Source organism: Carassius auratus, chromosome 14, assembly GCF_003368295.1.
Source record: "Carassius auratus strain Wakin chromosome 14, ASM336829v1, whole genome shotgun sequence".
Taxonomy (NCBI): domain Eukaryota; kingdom Metazoa; phylum Chordata; class Actinopteri; order Cypriniformes; family Cyprinidae; genus Carassius; species Carassius auratus.
The window spans coordinates 2,455,261-2,481,495 of record NC_039256.1 but is presented as its reverse complement, the minus strand read 5'-3'; the positions used below and the strand labels follow the sequence as shown (position 1 = coordinate 2,481,495).

The window sequence follows — 26,235 nt, the reverse complement described above, 5'->3', positions numbered from 1 at the left end:
TGAAGAAAGAAGGCGTGCTTTCAGTAACACAGCAGTCATGTCAGGGAGATGTGTGTGTATCTAGGAGAAAGAAAGCACTTTATTTGCTCTTCTGAGAGTAGATGCATTTAGGAATCTTTAAGATTACTTACAACAGAACAGCAACACATTTTATGGACGACAGTTTCGTGAACCTAGAAGAGGGGGTAATTCTGACTTTGCTACAACAATCTGGTGCTTCTGAATCAGCCACTGTAAGTATGTTTTGTTATTAGTTTAAGTATTTGCTATTGAATGTTCAAATGCAGAGTTTTGTGCGTCACGTTTGTGTGTGTGTGTGTGAGAGAGAGAGAGAGAGAGAGCACATCACAGTGGAGTCAGCGGTTTTAACCGTACGTGGCTTGTGTTTTGCAAACACATACGAGCTTCATCACTGTGTCTGTCACACCACTCTGTTCCCCTTTCGGTGTTGAACTGATGGTAAAACTAAGGACATTAGTGTTTGCATTCATTTTTTTATACATTTCAGATGAGCACTTACGGTGTTCAGCCAATCACAATGCACTGGGTCAGTTGGCCAATCAGAGCAGACTGCACTTGTCAGAAGGAGGGACTTTGTAGAAAACGACACGTTTGAGGGAGGCGGGGCATAGAGGACCTACATTAATGTGCATTATTTGAAAAATAATGTGTTTTTTGAACACTAAAGCATGTAAACATATCCTGTTACACCAAATACACAAAATAATGATCTTTAAAAAAGCATCAAATACCCCTTTAATTCCTGTTTGTGATGCTGACCAGCAATACAAATCTGGTTTGACTAACATTGTCTTTCCACTGCAGCTAGTTGACTTTTTGTGAAGCTAATAAAGCAGCAATTCATGAGTTGTCACTTGATTTAATGAAAATGATTGACTCGCTCTCACATCATTCCTAACGGCTGGAGCATGGCAGGTAGATTGTGAGCTCTAAAATAACTAAAATAACCTCACATAACTAACGGTAACAATTAGGTTTCTACTGAAAATGACACTTAATCAGGAAATAACATAACATTTAAAAACTGTTTTCAAAATGATTAAGGAACAATCAAATAAATACTGACACAAAGTAGTATTTAGATGGCATGCATAACACTGTGTAGATCGTGTTTGTTTTGCTGGTGTTTTCAGCAGGGTGGTTTATCCATATTATGCATTATATTTTTTGAGCAGATCACTCTGCCAGTGTCTCTTGCGGTCTGGGAAAAGTTTTGGGATGCGTATTTTCCTGAAATCATCAATGCATTTCTTTAGCTCTTCCTCCATCAGCTTCCTCTCCTCTTCTGGGTCTTTGCTCAGCGGTCCACCGTTCTCCCTGGTGATGATGGAGGTGGTGATGGAGGCGGTGGTGTTGCTGGGCATGGGTCGGGGCAGTGTCTTCAAAGGCAAAGTGGTGGGTCGTGCTGGACTACATGCGGGCAGTGCAGGGGGGCTTGGTTCGCGGGGCAAAGGCAGTTCAGGGCTGTCCAGGGGTGAAAGGGGTGGAGGGAGAGGCGGAAGGGGGTCTGAAAGAGATTCATCGTCTAGGTCAAGGGCAATGTTTGTGTCATCCTGGCTACAGACGTTAGACGTATGTGGGTTGTATATGGTCTCCTCTGCTGCTCTGTCGATATCTGGATCACTGAAGCAGGGGGACATGGGTGCTTTGCCTCCTGTCATTAGAAAAAAAAAAGGCAAAATATATTAGCGACACCACAGATTGCTGGGAGAGTGTGTGCTGCAAAATATTCTATTGCAGAACAGTTGAGTTTATTACTTTCATTCATAATTATATTAAACAGAATTCAACCAATTAAAAGAAGTTTAAGAAATAATAATAAATACTCATCATCCCAATATGAGTGTGTATCATTAGCTTTAAAATATATTAAAATAATTGGAATATTTGTAATCATGCAATGGGAACATAATGCAAATCTAGAGCGTTTAGTGTACAGAAAGCAGGCTACAATTTATATTGATAGTTCACTTTAGATATTCTGTTGACTGCAAGTACCTTTGCAACTTTAAACCAACTAACTGTCATTAGAGTATTAGTTGACCGTTAGATTAAGGCTGGGGTAAGGGCTATAGGGATAGAAACTAAGGTGCACTTGCTAGAAGTGCACAACCCCCTTCATCTGATTTCAGTTTGGAGTCAATGGCACTACCCATTGGTGAATTTTTTCCTGGATCGCATTAGGTTATTTTTGATGGGCTAGAAAGTACCAGAAAGCACCAGCAGTGATTCTCAATTATGTGGTATATATTGCTTTAGGTATGTCTGATTGGAATGAAACTTGGTGTGTATTATAATTTTGAGATGTTCTTTCAGTTCATCTGGGTTCTGTCACAGTAGCCCAACTGTGTGGTGATGTTTTATGTGTTTATTTGTATGGGTTTTGCTTGGTTTTGGTCCTATAGAGGTTAGTGAGCATTAGATTTAGAGTTTGGGTGGGGTTGGGTTGTTGTTTTTGAGTTTTGTTAGGATTAGACAGTAGGGGTGTAACGGTACATGTATTTGTCCCGAACTGTCATGTTACAGTTGTCATGATTCAGCTCATGCAGTCATTCGATGAATACAGTCAGTCATATGCGATCGATCCAAAATGAGGCGTTTGCTAACCGCTTATGTCAGGAAAGAGTAGAAGAAGAGGCAATCTACACACAAACTTTTTTAGTTTAATTTGATCTCTATTCCAGAACTGCACACAAACTGCAGAAAATGCTGTATAACTACTGTTCCACAAGCGCCACCTGCTGTCAGTTTCATTCAGTCCGTCTGACGTTTTTGTTTTGTGCAGGTGTCTTATGTAGCAGTTCTGTTTTTGCTTTAAATCCTGAAATGATAACAATCAAAAACAACAGTTTTTGATTGTTACTTATAGTAACAAAGTATAAGTGCAAAGTTACTTATAGTTAGCACAATGTATAAAGTGTACTATCAAAATAAAGTGTTACCAAAAAGCATGTTAAAAGCAGACCACATCACAGACTTAAAGCAAACTTTACTCAAATCCTTCCCTGACAAATTCACTGTAGTGTATCAAACCACATAAACCAGCCAATACATCTATTGTGGCTGGTGTTTTGGACAGGGTAAACAGGTCCTACTCTTCCTGTGGAGGCCACAGGGACTTCACACAGAATAACCAATCACATCCCTCTTTCTGTTTGTATTTTCAAAGCAATGTCTTTGCTTTGAAAATGGATTTGGACACTAAAGTCACTCTCAAAAATGTCTGGAGGTTATTGTATTAGATAAAATATGAAAGCAAATGTCATCTGGGCTTTTCTCAGAACTGACATCACTTTTCTGAATCATTTACTTGTAATCATCTGTTGTTTTGATGAGTTTAAGTGGATGTTTGAAGACAGTTTTCCTCAACTTCACACAGACATTCATCACATTAACATCACCAACACAAAGTGATGAAACTCTTTGTCTTGATTATAATATTATACCTTTTGTTTTTATCATTTAACTTTATATCATGTATTCACTTGTTGCTTGTGCTACTTCCTTTAAAATGAATGATACTTGCTTCGGTATTTTTTTATTTCCCTAAAGTTAAGTGCCCCACCGACACATACAATTCAAATTCTTCACTGCTCATGTCATTCACAGTAGCTGCGTTTCCATTACAGATTTGCTGATGTTATGTTATGTAATGTTGTTGTTATGTTATGATATGATATGTTATGTTGTTGTTATGTTATGTTATGTTATGTTATGTTATGTTATGATATGATATATGTTATGTTATGATATGTTATGTTGTTGTTATGTTAACGTTATGCTATGTTATGATATGTTATGTTGTTGTTATGCTATGTTATGTTAATGTATGTTATGTTATGATATGTTATGATATGTTGTTGTTATGTTATGTTATGTATGTTATGTTATGTTATCATATGTTATGTATGTTATGTTATGATATGTTATGATGTTGTTATGCTATGTTATGTTAATGTATGTTATGTTATGTTGTTGTTATGCTATGTTATGTTAATGTATGTTATGTTATGATATGTTATGATATGTTGTTGTTATGTTATGTTATGATATGTTGTTGTTATGTTATGTTATGTATGTTATGTTATGTTATCATATGTTATGTATGTTATGTTATGATATGTTATGTTGTTGTTATGCTATGTTATGTATGTTATGTTATGTTATCATATGTTATGTTATGTATGTTATGTTATGTTATGATATGTTGTTGTTATGTTATGATATGTTGTTGTTATGTTACGTTATGTATGTTATGTTATGTTATCATATGTTATGTTATGTTATGTTATCATATGTTATGTTATCATATGTTATGTTATGTATGTTGTTATGATATGTTATGATATGTTGTTGTTATGTTATGTTATCATATGTTATGTTATGTATCTTATGTTATGATATGTTGTTGTTATGTTATATGTTATGTTATGTATGTTATGTTATGATATGTTATGATATGTTGTTGTTATGTTATGTTATGATATGTTATGATATGTTGTTGTTATGCTATGTTATGTTATGTTGTTGTTATGCTATGTTATGTTATGTTATCATATGTTATGTTATGTATCTTATGTTATGATATGTTGTTGTTATGTTATGATATGTTATGATATGTTATGATATGTTGTTGTTATGATATGTTATGTTGTTGTTATGCTATGTTATGTATGTTATGTCATGTTATCATATGTTATGTTATGTATGTTATGATATGTTGTTGTTATGTTATGTTTTGTTGTTATGTTATGTTATGTTATGATATGATATGTTATGATATGTTATGATATGTTATGTTGTTATGTTATCATATGTTATGATATGTCATGTTATGTTGTTATGTTATGTTGTTGTTATGTTATGTCATGTTATATGTTATGTCGTTATGTTATGTTATGTTATGTTGTTATGTTATGTTATGTTATGATATGATATGTTATGTTGTTATGTTATGTTATCATATGTTATGATATGTCATGTTATGTTGTTATGTTATGATGTTACGCTCCTGAAACGTGTCATTGCTGTAAACATGAGCATTGACTAGATTGTGCAAAATCTATGCAAAATTGACATTTCCAATCGGCGTATTTTCAATTCACAATTTCAGTTTGAAGGGTAATGATGATTGTTTTCACAAGTCTGAAACAAATAACCCAAAACCTAAACCTTAGCCTCAGTGTAGTATTGTTTTTTGTTGTTGTTGTCTTTTCATATTTTAAATGTAATAAATATATGTTGTTAATATAAATATATGTTGTAAACAGTGAAGCTCAATGAAATATATTTTTTAAATTAACAATATATTTAGTTTTATACTGCACATTTACTCTCATATAACAAAATATATTTCACGAGTTCACACTTACCGTACATATGATCAAATTGCACAAATAGTGTCACAGAGAAAAATTAATTACATTTTAAAAAAAAAGTGATCTGGTATTTATAAGTTTGTCTGGTATTGTTTGTGTATCACACACTGTTTTGTTTTTTTTGGCTTCTTCTATTTTGTGCTATTTAAAAAATCTGTACAGTTTCCTCGGGACCTAAAGTTTACAATATATTTATATTCATACATTTGAACATACAGCACTGTGCAAAAGTCTTAGGCCCCTAGTATTTTCACCAAAAGTAAACGGTTTTAAGTCAGTTATTTCTAAGTTTTGCTGTAGTATGTCAGTAGGAAATATCAGTTTACATTTCCAAACATCATTTTTGACAATAAATGTAATAATCCAGTGATATTTTAGTTTGCACAAGGAGTCTGACAGCAGCCAGTGCTCCACACAGAGATCTGATCATCATTCAGTCTGTCTGGAATAACATGAAGAAACAGAACAAACTGAGACAGACTCAATCCAGAAGAACTGTGGTAATGACTCCAAGATGCTTCAAGAAACCTGCAAGAAGCTCTGCAAATTTCTTGAAGCATTTTGGAGACATTTCCACAGTTCTTCTGGATTGAGTCTGTCTCAGTTTGTTCTGTTTCTTCATGTTATCTCAGATATATATACACCCCCCCCCCACACACACACTATAGTATGGTACATCCTGATTGATAGCATTACTGTGTGTCTTAATGTAATCCATCATGAATTTCATGCATCCATGCTGGGTGGTGTTTATATGGGAGTGAGGATACGGGATTTGCCTGGAAGACTTCCAGGATTACAAGCGGCCAAATCTGTTTTGTGTCCCCTGATGTCTGTTTATATCAGTGTTGCAAACTGTGAGAAAATGATCAGCTGTGTACAGCGATGAGAAAATGCTCCTGGCTTTCACTTGTGTTCGAGCTCTGGCATCATTTCATCTGCTTCAAATCACACACAATATCTCCCTCTTTCAGCCACGGGCTCATCGGCACTGAAACCTGCTTACATAACAGAGAACAAGAACCTGCACATTCCAGTGCTATCTGTCCGCTGTCCAGTGTGTGTGTGTGTGTGTGTGTGTGCAAAACATAGTGTCCATATAACGTGGGATGGTGTGTTTGGTGTGGGAGAGAAAATCTGCAAGCAGCTCTCATGACTTTCTCTGAATCTCCTTAATGGAGGAATAAACATACTGAACGTTTCTTCACTCAATGTAAAGACATGTTCTTAAACATACAATTTTTCAGTCACATGACAGACACATTTGGGGAGGGGGGGTTCATTGTGGCTGTGTTTGCACAGTACAGACTTCAGTTATAGAGGTAAACTAGCTGTGTACTCAAAGTTTGCTACTGTTACACTGAAGCTGGCATTATTGCACCTAGCATGACCAAATAATGATTAGATCCAAAAATTACCATTGTTACGCAAAAGCTGACACACAGTTGCATCAGCCAATCATCAGCCGGAAAGGGAACTCTGTACAGAAGGATCTATAAGTGGGTTTAGACATCTCTTCCTCAGTTCATTCACATGCAGTCCATCTGTTGTCAGTTGCACATTTTTACAGCACCATAATCAGCTTCAATGTGTTATGAGAACAAGTGTGTGTGTGTGTGTGTGTGTGTGTGTGTGTGTGTGTGTGTGTGTGAAAAATCATCAATCACAATCATGTTCATCAAACAACAGCTCAAGATGTTATTTAACATTCAAAGAAAGGTTCATTTCTAGACAGAGTTAACAGAGAATCATTTACCCTTCAGTTGTCTCAAAACGCACCATTTACAGAAAACTCCACCCACAGACATTTCTGTACACACAGTTTAAAATGACTTAAATTAATTACTTTAAATAGGAATAAGGAGTAGCTTGGACTCTTCTCCTGTAATGGTTTAACTTTCTACACAGAGGGCATTTTCAGGAAAGAAAGATCTTGTTGAAAATCATCAAACTCCAATTTTAATTGTGTATTATAGTTCTTCATAGATGAATATAAATAAAAACTTGTTTTTTTATGCAAAATAAATATCTCCAATATCTTTTTATTTCCACAGGAGGCAGTATGAATGCAGTGAACATGCTTTTATGAAAATGTTAAAACATTTACACATTTTTATAATGTTTTAACATTTTATAAAAGCAATAATGATGTCGATGCTGTGCCTTACAGTGAATATAGTCACCCTGAAGGGATGTTGTATAATTTGCCTTAAAATGCATTATATTTTGCAATTTTGCACGCCTCTCACAGAGTATAAATGGAAATGTCTAAGATTGAACTGCATTACTGCATTATTTATTTATAAATATTTTTTACAAATTGTGGAATGAGCCAACATTATTTTCTGTATCTATAAACAGAGTCAGTAGAACATTTTCAACAGACATGCATTAAAATACCAATATTTTTTATTGAATTGTACAAATGATTACAGACCGCCTGTTCAAGTTGGTTGTATGCTAGCGATCTCGTATATGACAGAAGGGCAAACGGTAAGTGACTGTCAGTGCTGGCGCAGAGCCTGTGATCTGGCCTCGAGTGGGCTGTGAGATGCTTCTCAAAGAGATAAAAGCATAGCGTCTCTATGGTTACGGCTCATAATGGCTTTATGATGAAGTCACATCTCCTCCAGAGGGCACTTTAATGGCTGTGGATCTCAAATGGACTAATCTCAATATTTGTTCACCTTACGTAAATAGAGTTGATCTATCCTAAATTAACATTTCATAACCCCTAGATATTCATGATGTATTTTTGGTGCAACCAAAAAGTGAAAGAAAGCCAAAAAATTGCAATCTTGGGGTTTCAAGGTTGCAAGATGTCATCACTTCAAATAGATATTTTTAGATAATTAAGATAATACATTGAGAGGGTCATGTCCTCATGGGTACACCATGTTGACACCTCATGATTGGACATGTAAACTACAAAGCAGCATGGAAGTAACAACATGGAAGAAACCAGAACATATAGTAATTTAAAAGCAAAAAAAATCACAATCACAAAATGAACAGCTCTTGTCAAAGCTAATAGCCTCTTGGGCAGCGCTTCGACAAATGGCATGCTTGACCTCTGGGTGACCCAAGATTGAGCCTCGGGGTCCTTTCCAATCCCATCCCTCTACACGTCACTACGGATGATTTATTGGTTAAACATATCACTGTACTTCTCCATCCGTGCGATTCTCATCTCCATTCCTTCGAGTGTTTCTGAACAATGCAGACGCGAGCTGTAATTAATCCCACTGTGTCAATATTTGTCTTTAGACTCTCTTTGAACTTTCTCCCAGAGTCTCTTGTTTATCTGCAGTGACAGCTGCCTGTACCATGACGGATTCTGAACGCATTACACACACGCCAGTCCCAATCTGACTCACAGTGTGAGTGTGTGAATCTGAGCATCGGTTACGGACTGATCTAAACAGGGTGATAAAAATAAACAGTAGTCTAGCTGAAATCCTAACTTCTAAAGCATTTACAATCCACATATTGGCAAGTAACACTAAAGTGCACGTCTCCTCAAGTCACACCGCATCTCAGTCAGAGGTATGCGCCCATCCTTGTAAATCTCTTTGGGTCAGGTTGCTGAGGATAGAGTCTTTTAGAGATTATTGACTGTTAAAGGGGGATTAAACACTCAAGGCTCCAGATGGTCGAGGTGATTCCCAGCACATTTGCTTCTAGTTGGCTCAGCGGTGATGCTGTCCTCACTTCAGCCTCTTTAATAGGTTCACTCAACTCAGAGAACACCAGTTCATTGGCCGATGCCGCAAGCCCCGCCCACCAAGGTACTGCCTCGCCAGCTCCACAGAAGGACCTTCCCACACCGTCACTACTCAGATTTCTCTTCTTTGGGAAGATGGTTTTTCTGCCCATACTTTCAGAAGAGCCTTGGGTTATTATGGGATATCATGTTTCAACTACCCATGTTGACTAGGGTTTTATTTTTCTTCAGAAAGCACTTCTCCTTTGGCTTACATGCCAAGAGTAAACTGTAGGTGGACTGAGAGGAACCATGCAGCCCAGATAGAAGCACAGCTGACCAAAGCTTCTTGGCCAGCCCCATTTGCCTTAAATGACAGGCTTTCTCCAATATGCACTGGTCTCTGATGTACTTGACTCACAGTGACAGACTCTTCCCAATGAAGTGCCAAGAACTGGGGTTGTTTCCATTGTAACAGGGTTTGCTTCTGGGATCTTGTGTCTCTCCTGAAGAGTCACTGGGAGATCCCATTCAAAGCTTTCCCAGGATCGGGGCATTGAGTGGTGTCCCCAGCCAGAAATGTGGAAACTGTTGGTTCAGTCTTTAAAAAATAATTTTAAATAGATCTGGTCCCCAGCTGCTCTTGAGATATACAATATATTAAGATATTGTTCCTTCTTGGGCTTTATCTATAACCACAGAAGTTTCTCCAATCCAACTAGACTCGAGTCAGACTTGGATTTATTTCTGATTTACAAGATGGTCATGTTTATGGCCTTCACATCCCTTAAGAGTGTTGATGATTTACAGGTCTTTTTGTGCCCATCCTATGTAGATTTTGCTCTCAGGTTGTGGAGTTTCTCCTTAATACTTAGTTTTTTCCAGTAAGGATATTATGAATTTATGTTGTCTGAACAAGCCCGTAGCATATGATCAGCTGTTAGTTTGTTGTTTTGATGGCCGCCACAGGGGTGCATTGAGTAAAGGATGCAGTTTCTCTTGCTTATGAGACATGTTTGTTAATTAGCTCACTCTACCAGAAGTGTTGCTTCTTCACAGGCTTTGTCTAAGGATTCATCCTTTGGAGGAAATGTGTGTGGAGGCAGGCAGGCTTCTTCAAACCTTTTTGTCTGATTTTATAATCTGGGCATGAACTACTGGTTCCCAGGTTTCATCTGTCTAATCAGGTGTAACAGTGCATATCATATAGCATCAGTAGTGTTGAGTGAACCAAAGAAAGGGAACGGTTCCCGTAGGATGGAACAAGCCACTTAATAGCTCTGCCATATGTCTCATTCTCTACTCCGTGACCCTAGGTTGAGTATATAATCAAGACGTTTCAGTCTTGTGCATGTTTCACCTAAAATTGTTTAAAATGCTATTTTCAGCTACTTTAGTGTTTTTTTTTCTTTTCTTTTTAATGCTTCAGTCTGAAGCAGAGTTCAAATCCACCTACGTCCTTCTGCCTCCACAGCTCTTCTTTCATTGTATGCTATTTGGCTGTAAACTGTGGTATTTTTGCTTCATCATTCGGAGTATGTACTATCTGCTAAATTGTACGACTGTGTCTCAGCAGGCAAAGACACCAGCCTCACTGTATTATTTAAGTATATGTCAAATACTTTGCATAGATCAATGGATGCAAGAGATCCAAAGAATGTGAGGTGCTTTAAAAGCAATTTATTTAGACACAAGCAACACGAGGAATGCATCATATTATGATATTATAGAGTTTGTTATAATATAATAATAATAATGACTGGGAACATGCAAATATTGCAAAATGCAAACTATAAATTAAGTTAGGATTGCTTTGTGAGACTCCACATGAAGCGTAACCCAAGACTTCCTTGTTCCTAGTTTGGAAAAACCCTTTTACACCAAATATACTATGAAATAAATGGAAAACAAAAGAGATGTTTTTGACACGCAGTAACAGAGATGGGAACGAACAGGAATGCCAATGCAATTTTTATCATAATGTGAAGTCAAATAAGAATCTTCTTAGCATCAGCTACAAACCAAAAACGATTCAGTTGCACTGAGAAAAGAAAGAACATCTCAGTTTGAGTATGATGTTATTGGATTCTTATTTGAATCCATTAGGTTCCCAATGGATTGTTGGTTGCAAGTTATGACAGATACTGTAATAGCAATCTTTGCATTCCTTCAGGATATTTGGAACAGAAGCTCAAAATAATTTTGAAAGAAGTGTCCATAATGAATTAATACAAACTGAATGCAGCATTTCTGGTACTTTTTTCTCTAGAGAAGCACATTTTTATTTTTTATAAACTGAACTTCATTTAAACCAGAAATAATACCATGAAATAAAAAGCAGTTCAGGGGCAAGAGAGGTTGTGCCTCTCGTTCTCAGCAGACATGTTTTAAGCCCCTCGCTGCCTCTTTAAATTAGCAAAGCTGATCAATAGAGACACCATCACCACGTCCACACATCAAGAGCTGTGTGCCTTCAGTCAAAGGTATAAATGATTTCAGTGAATCAACTGGAAAAATCCAAGAACCGCTCACTGAAAAATCGTATTATGTTTACTGGGGGGATATATGAGAGCCTGTGATGAGCATGAGTTTGACTCCCTGGAGTTCACAGACTGCAGTGCTGCTTAACACTGTGCCTGGACCCTATAAATAACATTGGCACACGATGCAACAATTATACTGCAGGCCAGGGTGAAGGAGCGACACGTACACGGTCACAAATCACAGCACCATTTAGCTATAACACAGAGCTTAGATGCGTTTTAGAGATACAAGTCAACATGAAATGGCATTTGCAACCAATTTTGGATGGGAACATTACGGGTCGCCGTGACTTTGCCAAGTAAGACTTGGATCAATCCTGGTTGAACATTTTTGTCCAAAAAAATAGACTACCTATAATTTATTCCTAAAATTAGTGGGAAATGATAGCTGAATAACAAGGCTGTAGAAGCACCTAACCCTGTTTTTAAGCCTAAAACAGATATTTCCATAAAGTTATATCTCAATTCTGATTGGCTGATTGAAATGTTGATACAGGAACATGTTGTACTTGGTGAATTCAATACTCCCCGAACATTATGGAGCACTGAAACACTCACATGTGCATGTTTCATTCATACTGACCCCAATAGACACTAGCTAAACTGAATAAAAAGAAGAAACATCGTGACTGATGTTATTATTTGCTGAGCTGAAGAGATATTTCAATGTTTTTCCCTGGTTCCTCACAGGAGCTGCTCAGTGTGCCAGCACAATCTTAATTAAACAGATTAGACACGGCGACACAAAGGCTGTTGGGTAATCTGCTTCGACTGAGCTGGTTACAGGTTTGTCCTGGTTTTCATTCTGGTCTTGCCTATGTTCACGCTTTGAAGTCTTCGTGGAGCGAAATGAAAGTGATAACAGAGGATTCAGGGGAGAAGAGACAACATGTGACAGAGTTTAATAATCTGATCCCATTTTCTCTTTAACTTTCTCTGAGCAACACAGATCTACCAAATATCAGTATAACAAATAAATGCAGCTAGAAACAGAACAAACATAGATCTATTTTATTAAACCTTAAGCTGTTTCTGACTTTTATTACTCTTAATCTTTAAACTGGTCTTCAGTAGAGAGATTTCGGTGATGAATGAGGCACTGCTTACTGCATTAACAGCATTATCTGTTGCCTTCATTTAATCATTGATTTTACAGGAAATGTGTTCGTATGACATTTGGGTCTGTTTGGATAATATGCAAATGGAGTACAACCATTCGTTTTATATTTAGGACAGAATACATGTTGGATAATTATGTTTTTATTCATGCTTTCATAAAGACACTTTGAGGCTAGCATTTCACGTTAAACAACGCCCGCAAGTAACCTTTAAAAGACTATCGGGAAATTAAGATTTTTAATTTCTTAAGGGATTAAGTTAATTTCTAATTGACATCAAATAAATCACTGGCTGATATGCATTATCCCACATCACATCTCATATCTAAACTCTATTGGGAGATACTCTATTCTGCCTGTGTTTCAGTTCATACAGATGCGTTTTTAGGATACACCTGCTCGGTGTGAAAAAACAAAGGCATTACATTTAATTCAGAAGGAAAATCTACTTAATCACAAAATAACTAATAATCAACATCACTGAATGCATCTAAATAATCATTTTAAATATCATTTAAATGTATAATTAAATGAGAAAAAATTAAATAACTCAAAAAACATCAATACAATCTACACTAATGGTAAGCAACTGAAATATCGGATTCATAATAAACAACGAGATGCATGTGGACGTGCAAATAAAACTTGTGTATTCTCACACACACACACGTGTGAAAAACACTGAACGCTTAATAATAATAAAACACAGCATACTTTCAAGTCTTACACCGTTCTGTGGCTAATAAATCCAAATCCTGCCTTGGCACTATTCATTAGACGTCTAATGCTAAGGATTCAATGTAAAACAGCTTTTCCAGTGGAAATATTCTGCATTATTTCATCTTCTGCTCTCACAGTGACTGTTGTGTGGTGATCTGTATAGTTTATAACCTTTGAAAGCCTCAAAGTGTTACACACCATAAACACGACCAGGGGTGCATCTCCCAAAAGCATAGTAGCTAGCTAAGTTAGCAACTTTGTTGGTTGCAATACAATTTCCCATTGCCAACCAACTAAATTGCCAACAGGTTAGCATCTATGCTTTTGGGAAACGCACCCCAGCTCACAATCTTTCTAATATGTCCAATCTGAGTGACAGAAGAGAAGCCCTTTCGAATGGCTCAAGCCTAGTTTAGCAGTTCGTCTCCAGCTTCTAGCTGGACAACACACGTCCACAATCACTCAGGAGCTGAGAGAAGGGGGAGATCAGGGCTCGTCTGAAGGGAGGGAAGGTCTGGAGCGAGGCATGAAGGGCTCTGATGAGGGAAGGACGTGATCTAGAAGCGTCTACATGATCTCTGGCTCGGGAGGCAGGGGTTAAGATCACTCACGGTAGAATACGTATTCGGTGTAGTTGGCCCAGATCTTGTCGTCAGTCTGCTCGTGAGCGAAGGCGCAGGTCCCTGTGGAGTTACAGGCCACCATGTGGAAGCCGGCGTCCGCCAACCGGTCGAAAGCCTGCTCCAGGAAAGTGAACTTTAGGTAATAGCGCGCCGTGTAGCGCTCTGGAGGGCGATCGGGGTCGCGGCTCTCGTTCAGCGTTTCCCCGAAAACCTCCTTAGCGAGAGAGGTCTTCCCACACACCATGATCCGAGCCACGCGTCTGAACTTGGCGTCTGTTTGGCTGTCCCGGCCGAGCGTGTAGGAGCCCCGGTAGCCGATGGTGATGAAGCCGGAGCACTTCCCGTCGCCGGAGCAGGGAGCGGCCCCGAGGCTGCGGGCGACGTCGGCCCCGGGCGAGGGGTCCTCGGGGTCGCTCTGACAGCCCTCGTCCCCTAGAGAGCTCTGTTTGGTGAGCTTGGGGGCCAGCAGCTTCACCAGCTCAGGGAGGTGGAAGAACTCGGCCTCTCGCTGCAGACGGCCTCGCTCGGGGAAGTGCTCCGGGAGCACCAGCTGACCGTCTCGCATGTAGTCCAGAATATACCGGAACAGGAATCCGTCTCGGTCCACGAAGAAACGGCCTTTGGTGTCTCGCGCCAGACTGCTGGTGCTCTTCTGACTGAACATCTCCCACAGGAGCGAGTCCGGCACGCTGGTCAGAGTCGAGACGCGCGTGATGTACACCTGACCCCCCACGTTCAGCTCAATGATTTCAGGGAAGGACACGTCTTCGACTGGAAGGCTAACAGCATTGGCATTTAAAGCCATGTTTCAGATACAAGACAAACACTTGATGAAAGAACCGAAACTTTAAAAAGTAGGAAAAAAACTCACACTTTGTACGCTAATGTAAGTGTTGTTTTGATATCAATAATGTAATGTCAGATATATTCCAATGAACTCACAACACGTCTCCATTTCAACATCACAGTCAAAACACAATTTATGCATAATAATAATCCGTCAGCAAAGGGTTTTACATCACGTGTGTTTGCGCACGCGGCTCAGAAACGCTCACCGATGTCAAACGCTGCGTGGAGTTATCAGATGATGTCCCTTTCATTTGTCCATGTCCATACTCGAAGCTCTTAAACATGCAGACAAGCTCTGATTCACAGACAGCTATTATGAAGCACACAGAACAAGCACGGAGGGAAATGCATCTAAAGTGACGCCTGTTGAGAAAACGTCAGTAAAATGTCCTCTGAAGAGACAGATGTAAATAACAAAGCGTCGTGAAGCTGAGCGTCTCGCGCGTTCTCTCGCTGCGCGCACCGCGACCGGACCGTAATATTCCCTCGAGCCGACCACGCCCCTACACCGCGACGTCACCAGTGCTGACTCCGCCCCCCGCTTTCTTGGCGTCATCCGCAAATATGATGAAAACAGTTGATTAATAACCAAAAAGTCTTACACTTTATTGTCTCTCAAACGAATCATAATACATAATAACACATTTTGAGGGATTTCATAAAACTTTATTAACTGGGTGATTTATGCATGAAGGATAAATACATATGTAGGCCTTCTTATTATTTTTATTACTAAAACAGTTTTTTTTTTAATTGTCAATCGCATTGTTTATTCATTGTTATTAATATTTTCATTGCTGTTACAAATATGACTCAGTTTGGGGGTGTTTGTTCACATTATTTAACGTTTCTATCATTAATGATCTAAACAACATTCAGATTGTTAAATCTAGAAGGTATCAATAAAACACACACGACGGAATTAAATTGAATGTAACACTGACATCTAGTGGATAAGAAGCTCTGACCAGATGTTTCTTTGGTAACTAATACTTCGAAATGAATCAGATGCATAGAATTATGACTCTTCACTGGTAACTGGATATTTTTTTGTGTTAAGTTAATTTAACAATGCAATCGAGCTGAAGCAGATGAAGCATTGCTTAAGCAGAAGTTAGGAACTCTGGCTTTAATCCATTGCACTCTTCAGAGTTCAGCGTCAGCATTTTTCCATTTTTGTTCAGTCTCTATACTGGAAAGGGTTCTTGGTAAAAGCCATTGAAGCTTGAATCTAACCTTGAAGACTCTTTTGTTCCACTGAATGAAAGCAAGTTACAGTAAAGGACATTTGAGATTTATTTCCCATTTCATCAGAAATGCTGAGTTGACATTGCACTCAAGAGTTTTTCCCTACGATGAAAATTAGACATGTTGAAGCAGTTGTGCATATTTTTAAAAACATATGTTTGTGATAAACAGTGTTGGGTTGGTAGTAAGGGATTACACATCATCTGGAGTATGTGATCAAAGCCCAAAAATAAGTGCTTGTAATTGGATCTGATTACATTTTCAAATGCTCATAATCAGATTACAGTTACTGTTTCATTGGTTACATGATTAACATATATTATTCACACAATAATAGAAAATGTATTGTTTCACCCTATTTCTACTTTTTTTTTTTTCTTAAATTACCCTAAAACTTCTACTGCTTATATATAGTACATTATGGAACTGTGCGCACACACTCACACATACACACACACACACAGAGAGAGAGAGAGAGAGAGAGAGAGAGAGAGAGAGAGAGAGAGAGAGAGACAGACTTGAATTACATAGAAACGATTCATTGAATTTTTTATGTCATATACTGTATATGTAAGCCTATAAACATACATGCACACAATGAACTCTAATGAATGATAAGGATTACACGTCAAATCAAAAAAAAAAAAAAATAGAGTTCCCCAACGTTGCATATCTAATCAACTACTGACAAAAACACATTTTCATTGAAACATTCAACATATCTGATTGAATTTCACCTGAGCTTTGACAATTTTAAGTAATATCTCAATACTTAAACCATAATTACATGATTACAGTTCTGGGATGTGGGTAAAAACAAGTATTTCTACTTTTAATGTTTAAGTGCTTTATTTTGACTGTTTTTTTATTTTAAAATGAGTTAATTAATTAAATATGTTAAATTTATGAAATTTGTGATTAATTATCATTTTTTTGTATCAACCCTCTGCAGGTTATTCATGAACCCCAGATAGGAAACCTTGTGAAATCTAATGTTTAATACACTTCATGATGTTGATAAGAACATTTTTTTTTTAAATTATGTTTTCTCATCAGTAAGGTCAAAAGTAATCCAAAAGTAATCGAAATACATACATAATCTGACAGATGATGTTATAAAAACTAATTTGTAAGCAGTATGAGGTAATCTAGTACATCATAAGAAGATCTGGGGTTTGTTGTGTGCAGCTTATGTGCTACAACAAAATATCAAAATATCTTCAGACACCAATGACATTAGTCTTTAGGTAGATAGATAGATAGATAGATAGAGAGCGAGAGAGAGAGAGAGAGAGAGAGAGAGAGTTTTGTTAACCACCAATCAATCGCAGAGGAAGAAGTGACGTCAGTCCGCAGCTTGGCGCGGGTGTGTGACGTCACACGCGTCACGTTCAGAATCACTATGGCGGAAAGGTAGTGGCGGCTCACACTTTACCGGTAATATCATCATCGGATATCAGATCTCTGAACGATTCACCATTCTCCGGTTCCGGCTCTCGCGCACACATCCCACTTCCTCGTGCACTCTCTCTGATCTTCGCGGAAACATGCCTAATATCAAGATTTTCAGCGGCAGCTCCCACCAGGATCTGTCTCAGAAGATCGCGGACCGTCTCGGACTTGAGTTAGGAAAAGTGGTGACGAAAAAGTTCAGCAATCAAGAGACATGGTGAGTTTCTGGAAATTGCCTCAACGTTTTTTTTTTATGTGGCTGCTTTAACTTGTCGAAGCCAGTGTTGCCAACTTCTTTCAATGGAAAGTAGCTAAACCCTGCCTGAAAAGTCGCTAAATGTCGCTAGATGACGTCATATGGTAATTACCATATTCATGACGTAGGTGCGTCATATTATCTCGCCCTTTCTGTGCTCATGTACTGCATTTTAATGCTGCAAAAATTCTCAATAAAACGTTTTTTATTATTATATTTTAATGTTTCTGTTGTCAGACAACGGAATTAATATTATAATGACTGAAACGCGGTCCATTAAGACTACATACCAGCTCTCAAAGATGTTAATCTGTGCACTAAAATCCTATTCACGACTATGAAATAACATACACATAAGATTAAGACAATGGTTGAACTGTGATTTCGACTGTACTTGTATGTAAAATAGAGTTTGAAGCAACAGAATATCTTTTTTTAACTGAAAGTGCTGCTCCTCTCTGCTCGCTGAACAGGGCAGATAGAGATGCGTGTGCGCGCGCTGCCTGTGGGGGGGGGGGGAGAGAGAGAGAGAGAGAGAGAGACAGAGCGCGCGAGCGCTTGTGCTCGTTCGGCAGTACTGGAGAGTCTCAGAGAATAAATAAGGTCTGTCAAAAAAAAGTCGCTAGATTTGTCGCTAGTCGCTTTTTTGGAAAAAAGTCGCTATGGGGGTTTGAAAAGTCGCTAAATCTAGCGACAAATCCGCTAAGTTGGCAACACTGGTCGAAGCGCTTTTTTCTCGAGGGCCGCTAGGAGTTGTAGTTCAGATGGCGCCTACCAGCGCTCCACGTGCGTTTGTGTAAACTACAACTCCCAGACATCTGTGCGTCCGCACGCCAGGCGATGCGATGTCTATTTGCTTAGTGTGAACCTTCATTTTTTGTCTAATATTGCCATTTAATGTAATTTAAGCACTAATGTAGGAATGGGCATACATTAAAGTGTGCAGTGACCCCGAATCATTCACAATCGGTTGGCGGTGTGATCCCTGAAGAAAGAGTTTTTTTATTTCATGGCTTACTGTCGGTCTCTTACAAAAGCAAATGCAGTGGTTTTTTTTCAATAACGCTTTCATATGTCAAAAGTACAGACTAAAGATGCCACTCAGTGATTACAATATTCAGTTCGAGTTTTATTTACACTTTACTCCAAGATTACATGATTGTATTACAGTGTGACGTCATGATGCACTGTGTTTGTGTTTGTCTTCTGCAGCGTGGAGATCGGAGAGAGTGTGCGTGGAGAGGATGTGTACATAGTCCAGAGCGGCTGTGGAGAAATCAATGATAACCTGATGGAGCTCCTGATTATGATAAACGCCTGCAAGATTGCATCGGCCTGCCGAGTCACAGCGGTCATCCCCTGCTTCCCTTACGCCCGGCAGGACAAGAAGGACAAGGTGGGACGAAGGCTATAATACAATGAAATCTGTGCCATTGCCTGCCAGTGAAAGTTACATGAGGAATTGTTAGAATGCTGTTGATGGGAAGTCGGTTGTGTGTGTCACTGTAATAAATCTTTGTTATTTCACTCAATGTGTTTGGTCTTCTGCTTTGTTTTCTGCAGAGTCGTGCACCTATTTCTGCCAAATTGGTGGCAAATATGCTGTCGGTGTCTGGAGCTGACCACATCATAACCATGGATCTGCATGCATCTCAGATACAGGTGGGCTTTATAGCACTCAGAAGGATTTAGTGACCGAACACACACTCACAAATGTGTTTAAGAAATAGAAACATGACGCCCATGTTGTTTCTGTTGATTTTGGTGTAGAGTGAGAATAATAGAAAACAGTGAAGTCATATTAGGGATGCACTGATATAAAAAACTTTGGGGAATACAGATAACCAAAAATTATTTATATCTGAAAGCTGATAACTGATATTTTGGCCAATAAATCTAAATCCAAATTACAAACCAGTCGTGTGTAAAGAATCAAAATGCATTGATATAAAAAAAAAAACATCGATAACAAAAAAAAACTACATTTCTCAGCTAATACCGATATGGTGGCCGGTATATCATGCATACATATTATTATTATTATTCAGCAATCATAAATGCCTACATTAACATTTGCATGCATGCATTTGCTGGACACTTTCATCCAAGGCAGCTTGCTTCGCACTGAGAGGATATGTTTGATCAGTCAGCTGGGAATCAAACCCATGACCGTGGTGGTGCTGGTGCCACGTTCTGCTCAATCAGCTGCAGGAAAACCGTTCTTGGAAATGCATCAAAGGTCAAAACTACAGATCAATGATTTTGCTTTCCTTCTTTTAGGGTTTCTTTGACATTCCAGTGGACAACTTATATGCAGAGCCTGCCGTTCTGAAGTGGATCAAGGAGAACATCCCCGAGTGGAAGACCTGCACCATCGTGTCTCCTGACGCTGGAGGAGCCAAGAGGTGTGTGTGTCTGTGTGTGTGTCTGTGTCTGTGTCTGTGTGTGTGTGTGTGTGTGTGTGTGTGTAGAGGCTGATCCCTGACCTGTGTTTCTCCATCGACAGGGTCACCTCCATTGCAGACCGGCTCAATGTTGACTTCGCCCTCATTCACAAAGAAAGGAAGAAGGCCAACGAGGTGGACCGCATGGTTCTGGTGGGAGACGTGAAGGACCGCGTGGCCATATTAGTGGATGATATGGCAGACACCTGCGGCACCGTCTGCCACGCTGTTGATAAGTGAGGAGCTGATGACCATGATAACACACACACACACACACACTGAGTGCTTCACCAACTGTAACACTGCATGTGTGTGTTCAGGTTAATCTCCGCAGGAGCGGTTAAAGTGTATGCCATCCTCACCCATGGCATCTTCTCCGGTCCAGCCATTTCACGCATCAACAACGCCTGCTTCGAGGCTGTAGTGGTGACCAACACCATCCCTCAGGAGGAGAAGATGAAGCACTGTCCCAAAATACAGGTGTGTCTGGAAATACTGAATCAGCATGGTGCTCTTTCTTTCATCAAAACGTAGATTATAGGTCAATAATTGTTATCAGGGCTTATTTGCTACATCAATCTATAACACTAGAGATCGACCGATATTTTCCCTGATATTTAAGCATTTTATTATAATCGGATATCGGTTTTGTAATATCGGATTCACCGATAATCGGTGTCATCTTGTGGGGGTTTTGAGAATTGTGTGCAAGATCGCCATTGCAGTACATCTGAGAGGAGACGAGACAACAACAGTGATTTACTGTAGTTAGTAAACTTTATTTAACACAACAGCCAGTCAGTTATTTACTTTATAAGTGTTAATAAATATCGGTTCAGAAAATCGGTTATCGGACACCTAAACATGCAAATAATTGGTATCGGTTATAAAAAAATATAAATATCGGTCGATCACTATATAACACTTTAAAATGCATGAAATATTAGATCAAATTAGCGCAGAATCTCCTTTGCTTTGGTGGCTGTGTCTTGTGTTTTGGGCTTGTGTCATGTAGGTTTCTCTGTGCTTCACTGATCTCCGCAGGTCATCGATATTTCCATGATCCTGGCCGAGGCCATCCGAAGGACGCACAACGGCGAGTCCGTGTCGTATCTGTTCAGCCACGTTCCTCTGTGAGGTCTTCTCCCGGACGAGGCTCATACACTCATACATCTCTGTTACACTCGGTGACTGTGGAAGAGCCGGTCACAACCTCATCTATTTATTCGCATCCATCTGTATCAGTTCCTGTGCTTTGAGAAAAGTAAAGTCACGTGATGAATGAAGCGGTGGAGAAATGACTTGGAAATCATTTTTGAAGAAAACCGGTGGACACGCTTTCTCCTGAATTGTAAGACGTAGATTTAAGCGGTTTTTAGCTCGTGTCCTTCGCAGACTGCAGCTCAACGGTAGATTCTTAACAAAACATTGGTTTTATTTCACTTTCCTGGTTTTGCTTTTCAATTATGTTTTTAATAACTCTTTGTAAATGAACATTTCTTTGAATAAAAAATCATTTTGGTGACATTACGCCATTCATATCTCTCTCCTGTGTACTGATTTCTTTGATCTCTTTAAACCACACGTGTCCCTGGAGCACAAAAGCAGTCTCTGGGGTATATCTGTAGAAATAGAAAACAATACACTGTATGGGTCAAAAATATACTTTTTTCTTTTATGCAAAAAATAATTAGGATATTAATAAAGATCCTGTTCCATGAAGATATTTTGTAAATGTACTACTGTAAATATATAAAAACATAACCTTTGATTTGTAATATGAACTTAATCTGATCAACTTTAAAGATGATTTTCTCAATATTTAGATTGTTTTGCTCCCTCAGATTCCAGATTTCCAAATAGTTGTATCTCACAAACCACACATCAACCCGTTTCGGATGAATTATATATATCGATTTAAAAAAAATGACACTTATGACTGGTTTAGTGCTCTATATTTATATTTCAGAGTACTAATCTACATTTATTGTTCATATGTTCCGATTTTAAATGCATTCTCCCCTGAAGAGAATTGAATAATTGGAAAACAACGTTGATTTTGTTAATCTGGTGAGGAAGTGATCTGTGGAAGTGAATCCACACAAACCATAAATAGATCCAGAAGTGAGTAACTAAGAATGGCTGGTGTGCAAGGTTATCAAGAACATTGTATCGAGATTTAACTGAAAAAAAAAAAAAAAAATATATATATATATATATATATATATATATATGTGTGTGTGTGTGTGTGTGTTTCATATACATAAGTAGATGTATAGATATAATTAAAAACAATCCGCTAATTATGTTATATAGTTATAATTATGTTATATATAGCTGTAAATATAAAACAATAGAATTATCCGAATGCCGGAAGCAGCGCGTCGCGTCGCGTCACAGGAGCGTCGCGTCAGGAGCCGGTGGGGCGTCAAGAGCGCTACAGCGAATAACGGAATAATCTTTAGTCTGATAATAGAGACTAATATCTATTATATTTCAGATTCTATATTCGTTTTTCATCAGCTCGGGCCTGTGGTAATAACGCATGTTTGTCAGTCAGAAGACGCTCAGGTACATGGCTTTTTTGTGTGTCCTTTTGTGTCACTTTGGGTTTTCAGTCGATGCAAGACAGTTAATCTGTTTTTTTCTTGTTACAGGGAAAAATATAACAGCGACATTTCCAAAGGTAAGCCTGTATGATGAGGGCTGGCTGTTGTTTACTCTGATCGATCGATAATAACATTATCAGGGCGGGTGCGATTGTTAAAACCTCATAATTTTACTTTAAATGAAAAACAGCCTCTGAACATAAAGATATATTTCTTACGATCACTACTACTACAGTTGGGAAGATCATATATCGGTAAAAACAGACAAACATGGTCGGACTCGATGTCTCTTTTTGTAAACAGTGCGTCTTTATAAACAGTTATTATTATGTGTTTTATGTTAAAAGCTGCAAATCTTATTGTCTCTCTGTTTTATCTGTGACCGGAATCTGTTTTCAACATCATAAAGATTTATATGTATATATATATATATATATATATATATATATATATATATATATATATATATATATATATATATATATATATATATATATATATTAAAAAATAAATTAAGATAACATTTAATGAGCTTTTGGAGATCACAGATTTCTTTGCAAACTGATTATGTTAAACTAAACTTTATTTAATAAACTAGAATGACCTTATATGCATTTTAGTGCTACTTGCATCATTTCGTCTGGTGACATTATCGTGCAGCTTGCGAGCATCAGCAGGATGTGGTGTGTATTGATTGTGATGAGCTGCTGGAGAAAAATACATGGGTTTCATAGTTAGGATTCAGAATGCCTTCTTATAGCGCCACCTAGTGTCGGATGGATGCATGTTTGTGCGCTGAGATGATGATGAGCAGTTTGGGGACCATCCTGCTAAATGTGGGGTCCCTTCATTTAATGTGGAGTGAAGGAATAAGCTACAGATGTAGGAAAATGACTTAGTCCTCTCTTAGACTCTCACAGACATTACAGCCACTGCCTTCTTCCATCTCTATTTACAATTATTATGGGCCATTTGATGGCTTTCAGAAAAAATTAATAAGTTACAAATTAACATGCAAAAAAAAAACAGTTTATCCAACAGACAATGCAAAACAAAAAGATTTTCTTATAAAACCACTGCTCTGCTGATTTGGCGAGGCATGAGTACGCTGTTTTCTGTGAAAGCACTTATGCTCTTATGTTATAATGAGCATTAATGTATGTTGACTCTCAGCTCCTCACAGGATCAGAGATGGGAAGCGGTTCGCGTCAGGAGCCTGCAGACTCTGTGGTCTGGTTTCACAGCTACTTACACGGAGGGACGTCGAGCCTCATCTCCACGCTGACCACCCTCGTCACCTTCCCTCTGTACAAGACCGTGTTTCGCCAGCAGCTGCACAGCACTTTGGTGCGAGAAGCGGTGTCCCAGCTGCGCAGGGAGGGTCCGCTCAAACTGTACCGCGGTGTGGCACCACCTTTACTGATGAGGTCGCTGAACGGCACGCTCCTGTTCGGCCTGCAGGACACCCTCCTGCAGCAGCTGTCTCTCCGGGACACGAGTGCTGTTCCCAGGATGGCCCTCCCTGCTGTGGCAGGTTTGGGGGCAGGTGTGCTGGAGGCCGTGCTCTTTACTCCATTCGAGCGCGTGCAGAACGTCCTGCAGAACAGCAGGAACGACGCTAGCCTTCCCACATTAAGAAGCATACTGCACAGACTTGCCTCAAAGCCGCCGGCATCAGGCTACTACACCGCCTTCCTGCCTGTGCTCGTGCGTAATGCCTTAGGGAGCAGCCTGTACTTTGGGCTGAAGGACCCCATGTGTGAGACTCTCCGGGCTTGTGGCTGTTCCCCTGTCGCGTCCTCCTTCATCACTGGTGTGCTGAACTCAATGGTGATCAGTCTGCCGCTGTACCCTCTCTCTGTGCTGGTGGCTAACATGCAGGCCCAGGTGGACGGAGGCGGAGGGGTCAGGAGCAGCTGGAAGAGGCTTTGGGCGGCCCGGCAGCGCAGGCTGGTGCTTCTCTACCGTGGAGGATCGCTGGTCATCTTCCGCTCCTGCATCACCTGGGGAATCACCACTGCCATCTACGACCAGCTCAAGAAGCGCTCCAGAAGCTCAGGTTAACACGCGATGCTGTTTATAACGGGGATGTGATTCACTGCTGGTGCGATGATGATGCATGAGTTGACATGAATACTGTAGATGTCAAGGAATGAAACTGTACAGTTGCTCAGTTCTATTAAAATGCCAAACGATCCACATGCAATTAAGGGGAATGCCTGTTTTGCTTCTTAGTCCACTACAAACACCGTCCGTCTGCAGGAGAGCCTGTGCAAGCTTAACTACAATTAGTTTGAAGCTGTTAATGTCTTTAATAAATAAATAACAATGAAATGTCATCAGCCTCAGGCCATCATCCGAGATCAGGGTGAGTGTGTTTCTTCATCAGGTTTGGAGAAATGCAGCATTGCATCAGTGTCTCATCATTGGATGCTCTGCAGTGAATGGGTGCCGTCAGCTGATAAAAACAACACAATGATCCACAGCACTCCAGTCCATCAGTGAACATCTGGAGAAGACAAAATATGAAACACACCCATAATCGAGATGTTTTTATCAGCTGTTTGGACTCTCATTCTGACGGCACCCATTCACTGCAGAGCATCCACTGATGAGACACTGATGCAGTGCTACATTTCTACAAACCTGATGAAGAAACACACTCACCCTGATCTTGGATGACCTGAGAGTGAGCACATTCTCAGCAAATGTTCATTTAAACTCAATCGGTATCCTTTTGAAAATCTGTGAGTTTTTCCACTTTTTATGTAGATGAAATTAAGTTTTGATCTATTATAATTCAAACTCAATTTAAAGCAGGTCTTATAAAAGTCCTGTTGTAGCAGTAATTATCTGTGGCTGATGGGCTCTTAAGTGATTTAAAGTTAAAGGCTTCTCTGTCTTTGAATCAGCAGTAATTTAGGATTGTGCATCAGCGTCTGAAGAGGTTAATAGCCACACGATGGCGCTGCTGATAGATTCACATTCTCTCTCTCTCAGTAAGTAGAAAAATCAGCATCAGATGCATTATCATGAGTCGAGGTGTCTAGAAACACACATTCACTGTTTTAACTATAGCAGTCGTTTTCATTTATAAGAGTTATCTCTCTTAACGTTATTTCACTGCGCTGCAGGTTTGTCCAATCACAATGCAGAATCGCTGCGCGTTTATCCAATCAGAATACAGTGGTGAGGGTCTGAGCCAATCAGAGCGCGCGCGTTTGTGCAGTGATGTGCAGTATTTAAAGCGGCCGCGCAGCTTCAGCGCACA

At 39.2% G+C, this 26,235-nt stretch overlaps 4 protein-coding genes across 4 annotated transcripts in view; 3 read left to right on the top strand and 1 right to left on the bottom strand.

Moving 5' to 3' along the window:
* Positions 1-721: 721 nt before the first annotated feature.
* Positions 722-15,451, bottom strand: LOC113113417 (BTB/POZ domain-containing protein KCTD12-like). Its single transcript, XM_026279591.1, has 2 exons — positions 14,095-15,451; positions 722-1,675 (listed from the first exon to the last, which is right to left on the bottom strand). Exons 1-2 carry the CDS (start codon positions 14,909-14,911, stop codon positions 1,173-1,175), a joined length of 1,320 nt encoding a protein of 439 aa, XP_026135376.1. The 5' UTR covers positions 14,912-15,451; the 3' UTR covers positions 722-1,172.
* A 2,120-nt stretch (positions 15,452-17,571) lies between these two features.
* LOC113113416 (ribose-phosphate pyrophosphokinase 1-like) lies at positions 17,572-21,894 on the top strand. The gene is made up of 7 exons (XM_026279590.1): positions 17,572-17,872; positions 19,124-19,307; positions 19,475-19,573; positions 20,192-20,316; positions 20,418-20,591; positions 20,676-20,835; positions 21,400-21,894. The coding sequence occupies exons 1-7, from the start codon at positions 17,751-17,753 to the stop codon at positions 21,490-21,492; spliced, it is 957 nt and encodes a 318-aa protein (XP_026135375.1). The 5' UTR covers positions 17,572-17,750; the 3' UTR covers positions 21,493-21,894.
* Positions 21,895-22,758: 864 nt separating this feature from the next.
* Positions 22,759-25,241, top strand: LOC113114448 (solute carrier family 25 member 53). Its single transcript, XM_026281380.1, has 3 exons — positions 22,759-22,926; positions 23,013-23,041; positions 24,138-25,241. Exon 3 carries the CDS (start codon positions 24,156-24,158, stop codon positions 25,026-25,028), a length of 873 nt encoding a protein of 290 aa, XP_026137165.1. The 5' UTR covers positions 22,759-22,926; positions 23,013-23,041; positions 24,138-24,155; the 3' UTR covers positions 25,029-25,241.
* A 940-nt stretch (positions 25,242-26,181) lies between these two features.
* The window catches only part of LOC113113415 (thymosin beta-a), a 3,917-nt gene continuing 3,863 nt past the window's right edge, over positions 26,182-26,235 (top strand). Inside the window, exon 1 of the mRNA XM_026279589.1 lies at positions 26,182-26,235. This exon is cut by the window's right edge and continues 49 nt beyond it. The gene's annotated coding sequence lies outside the window, so the exon portion shown is untranslated.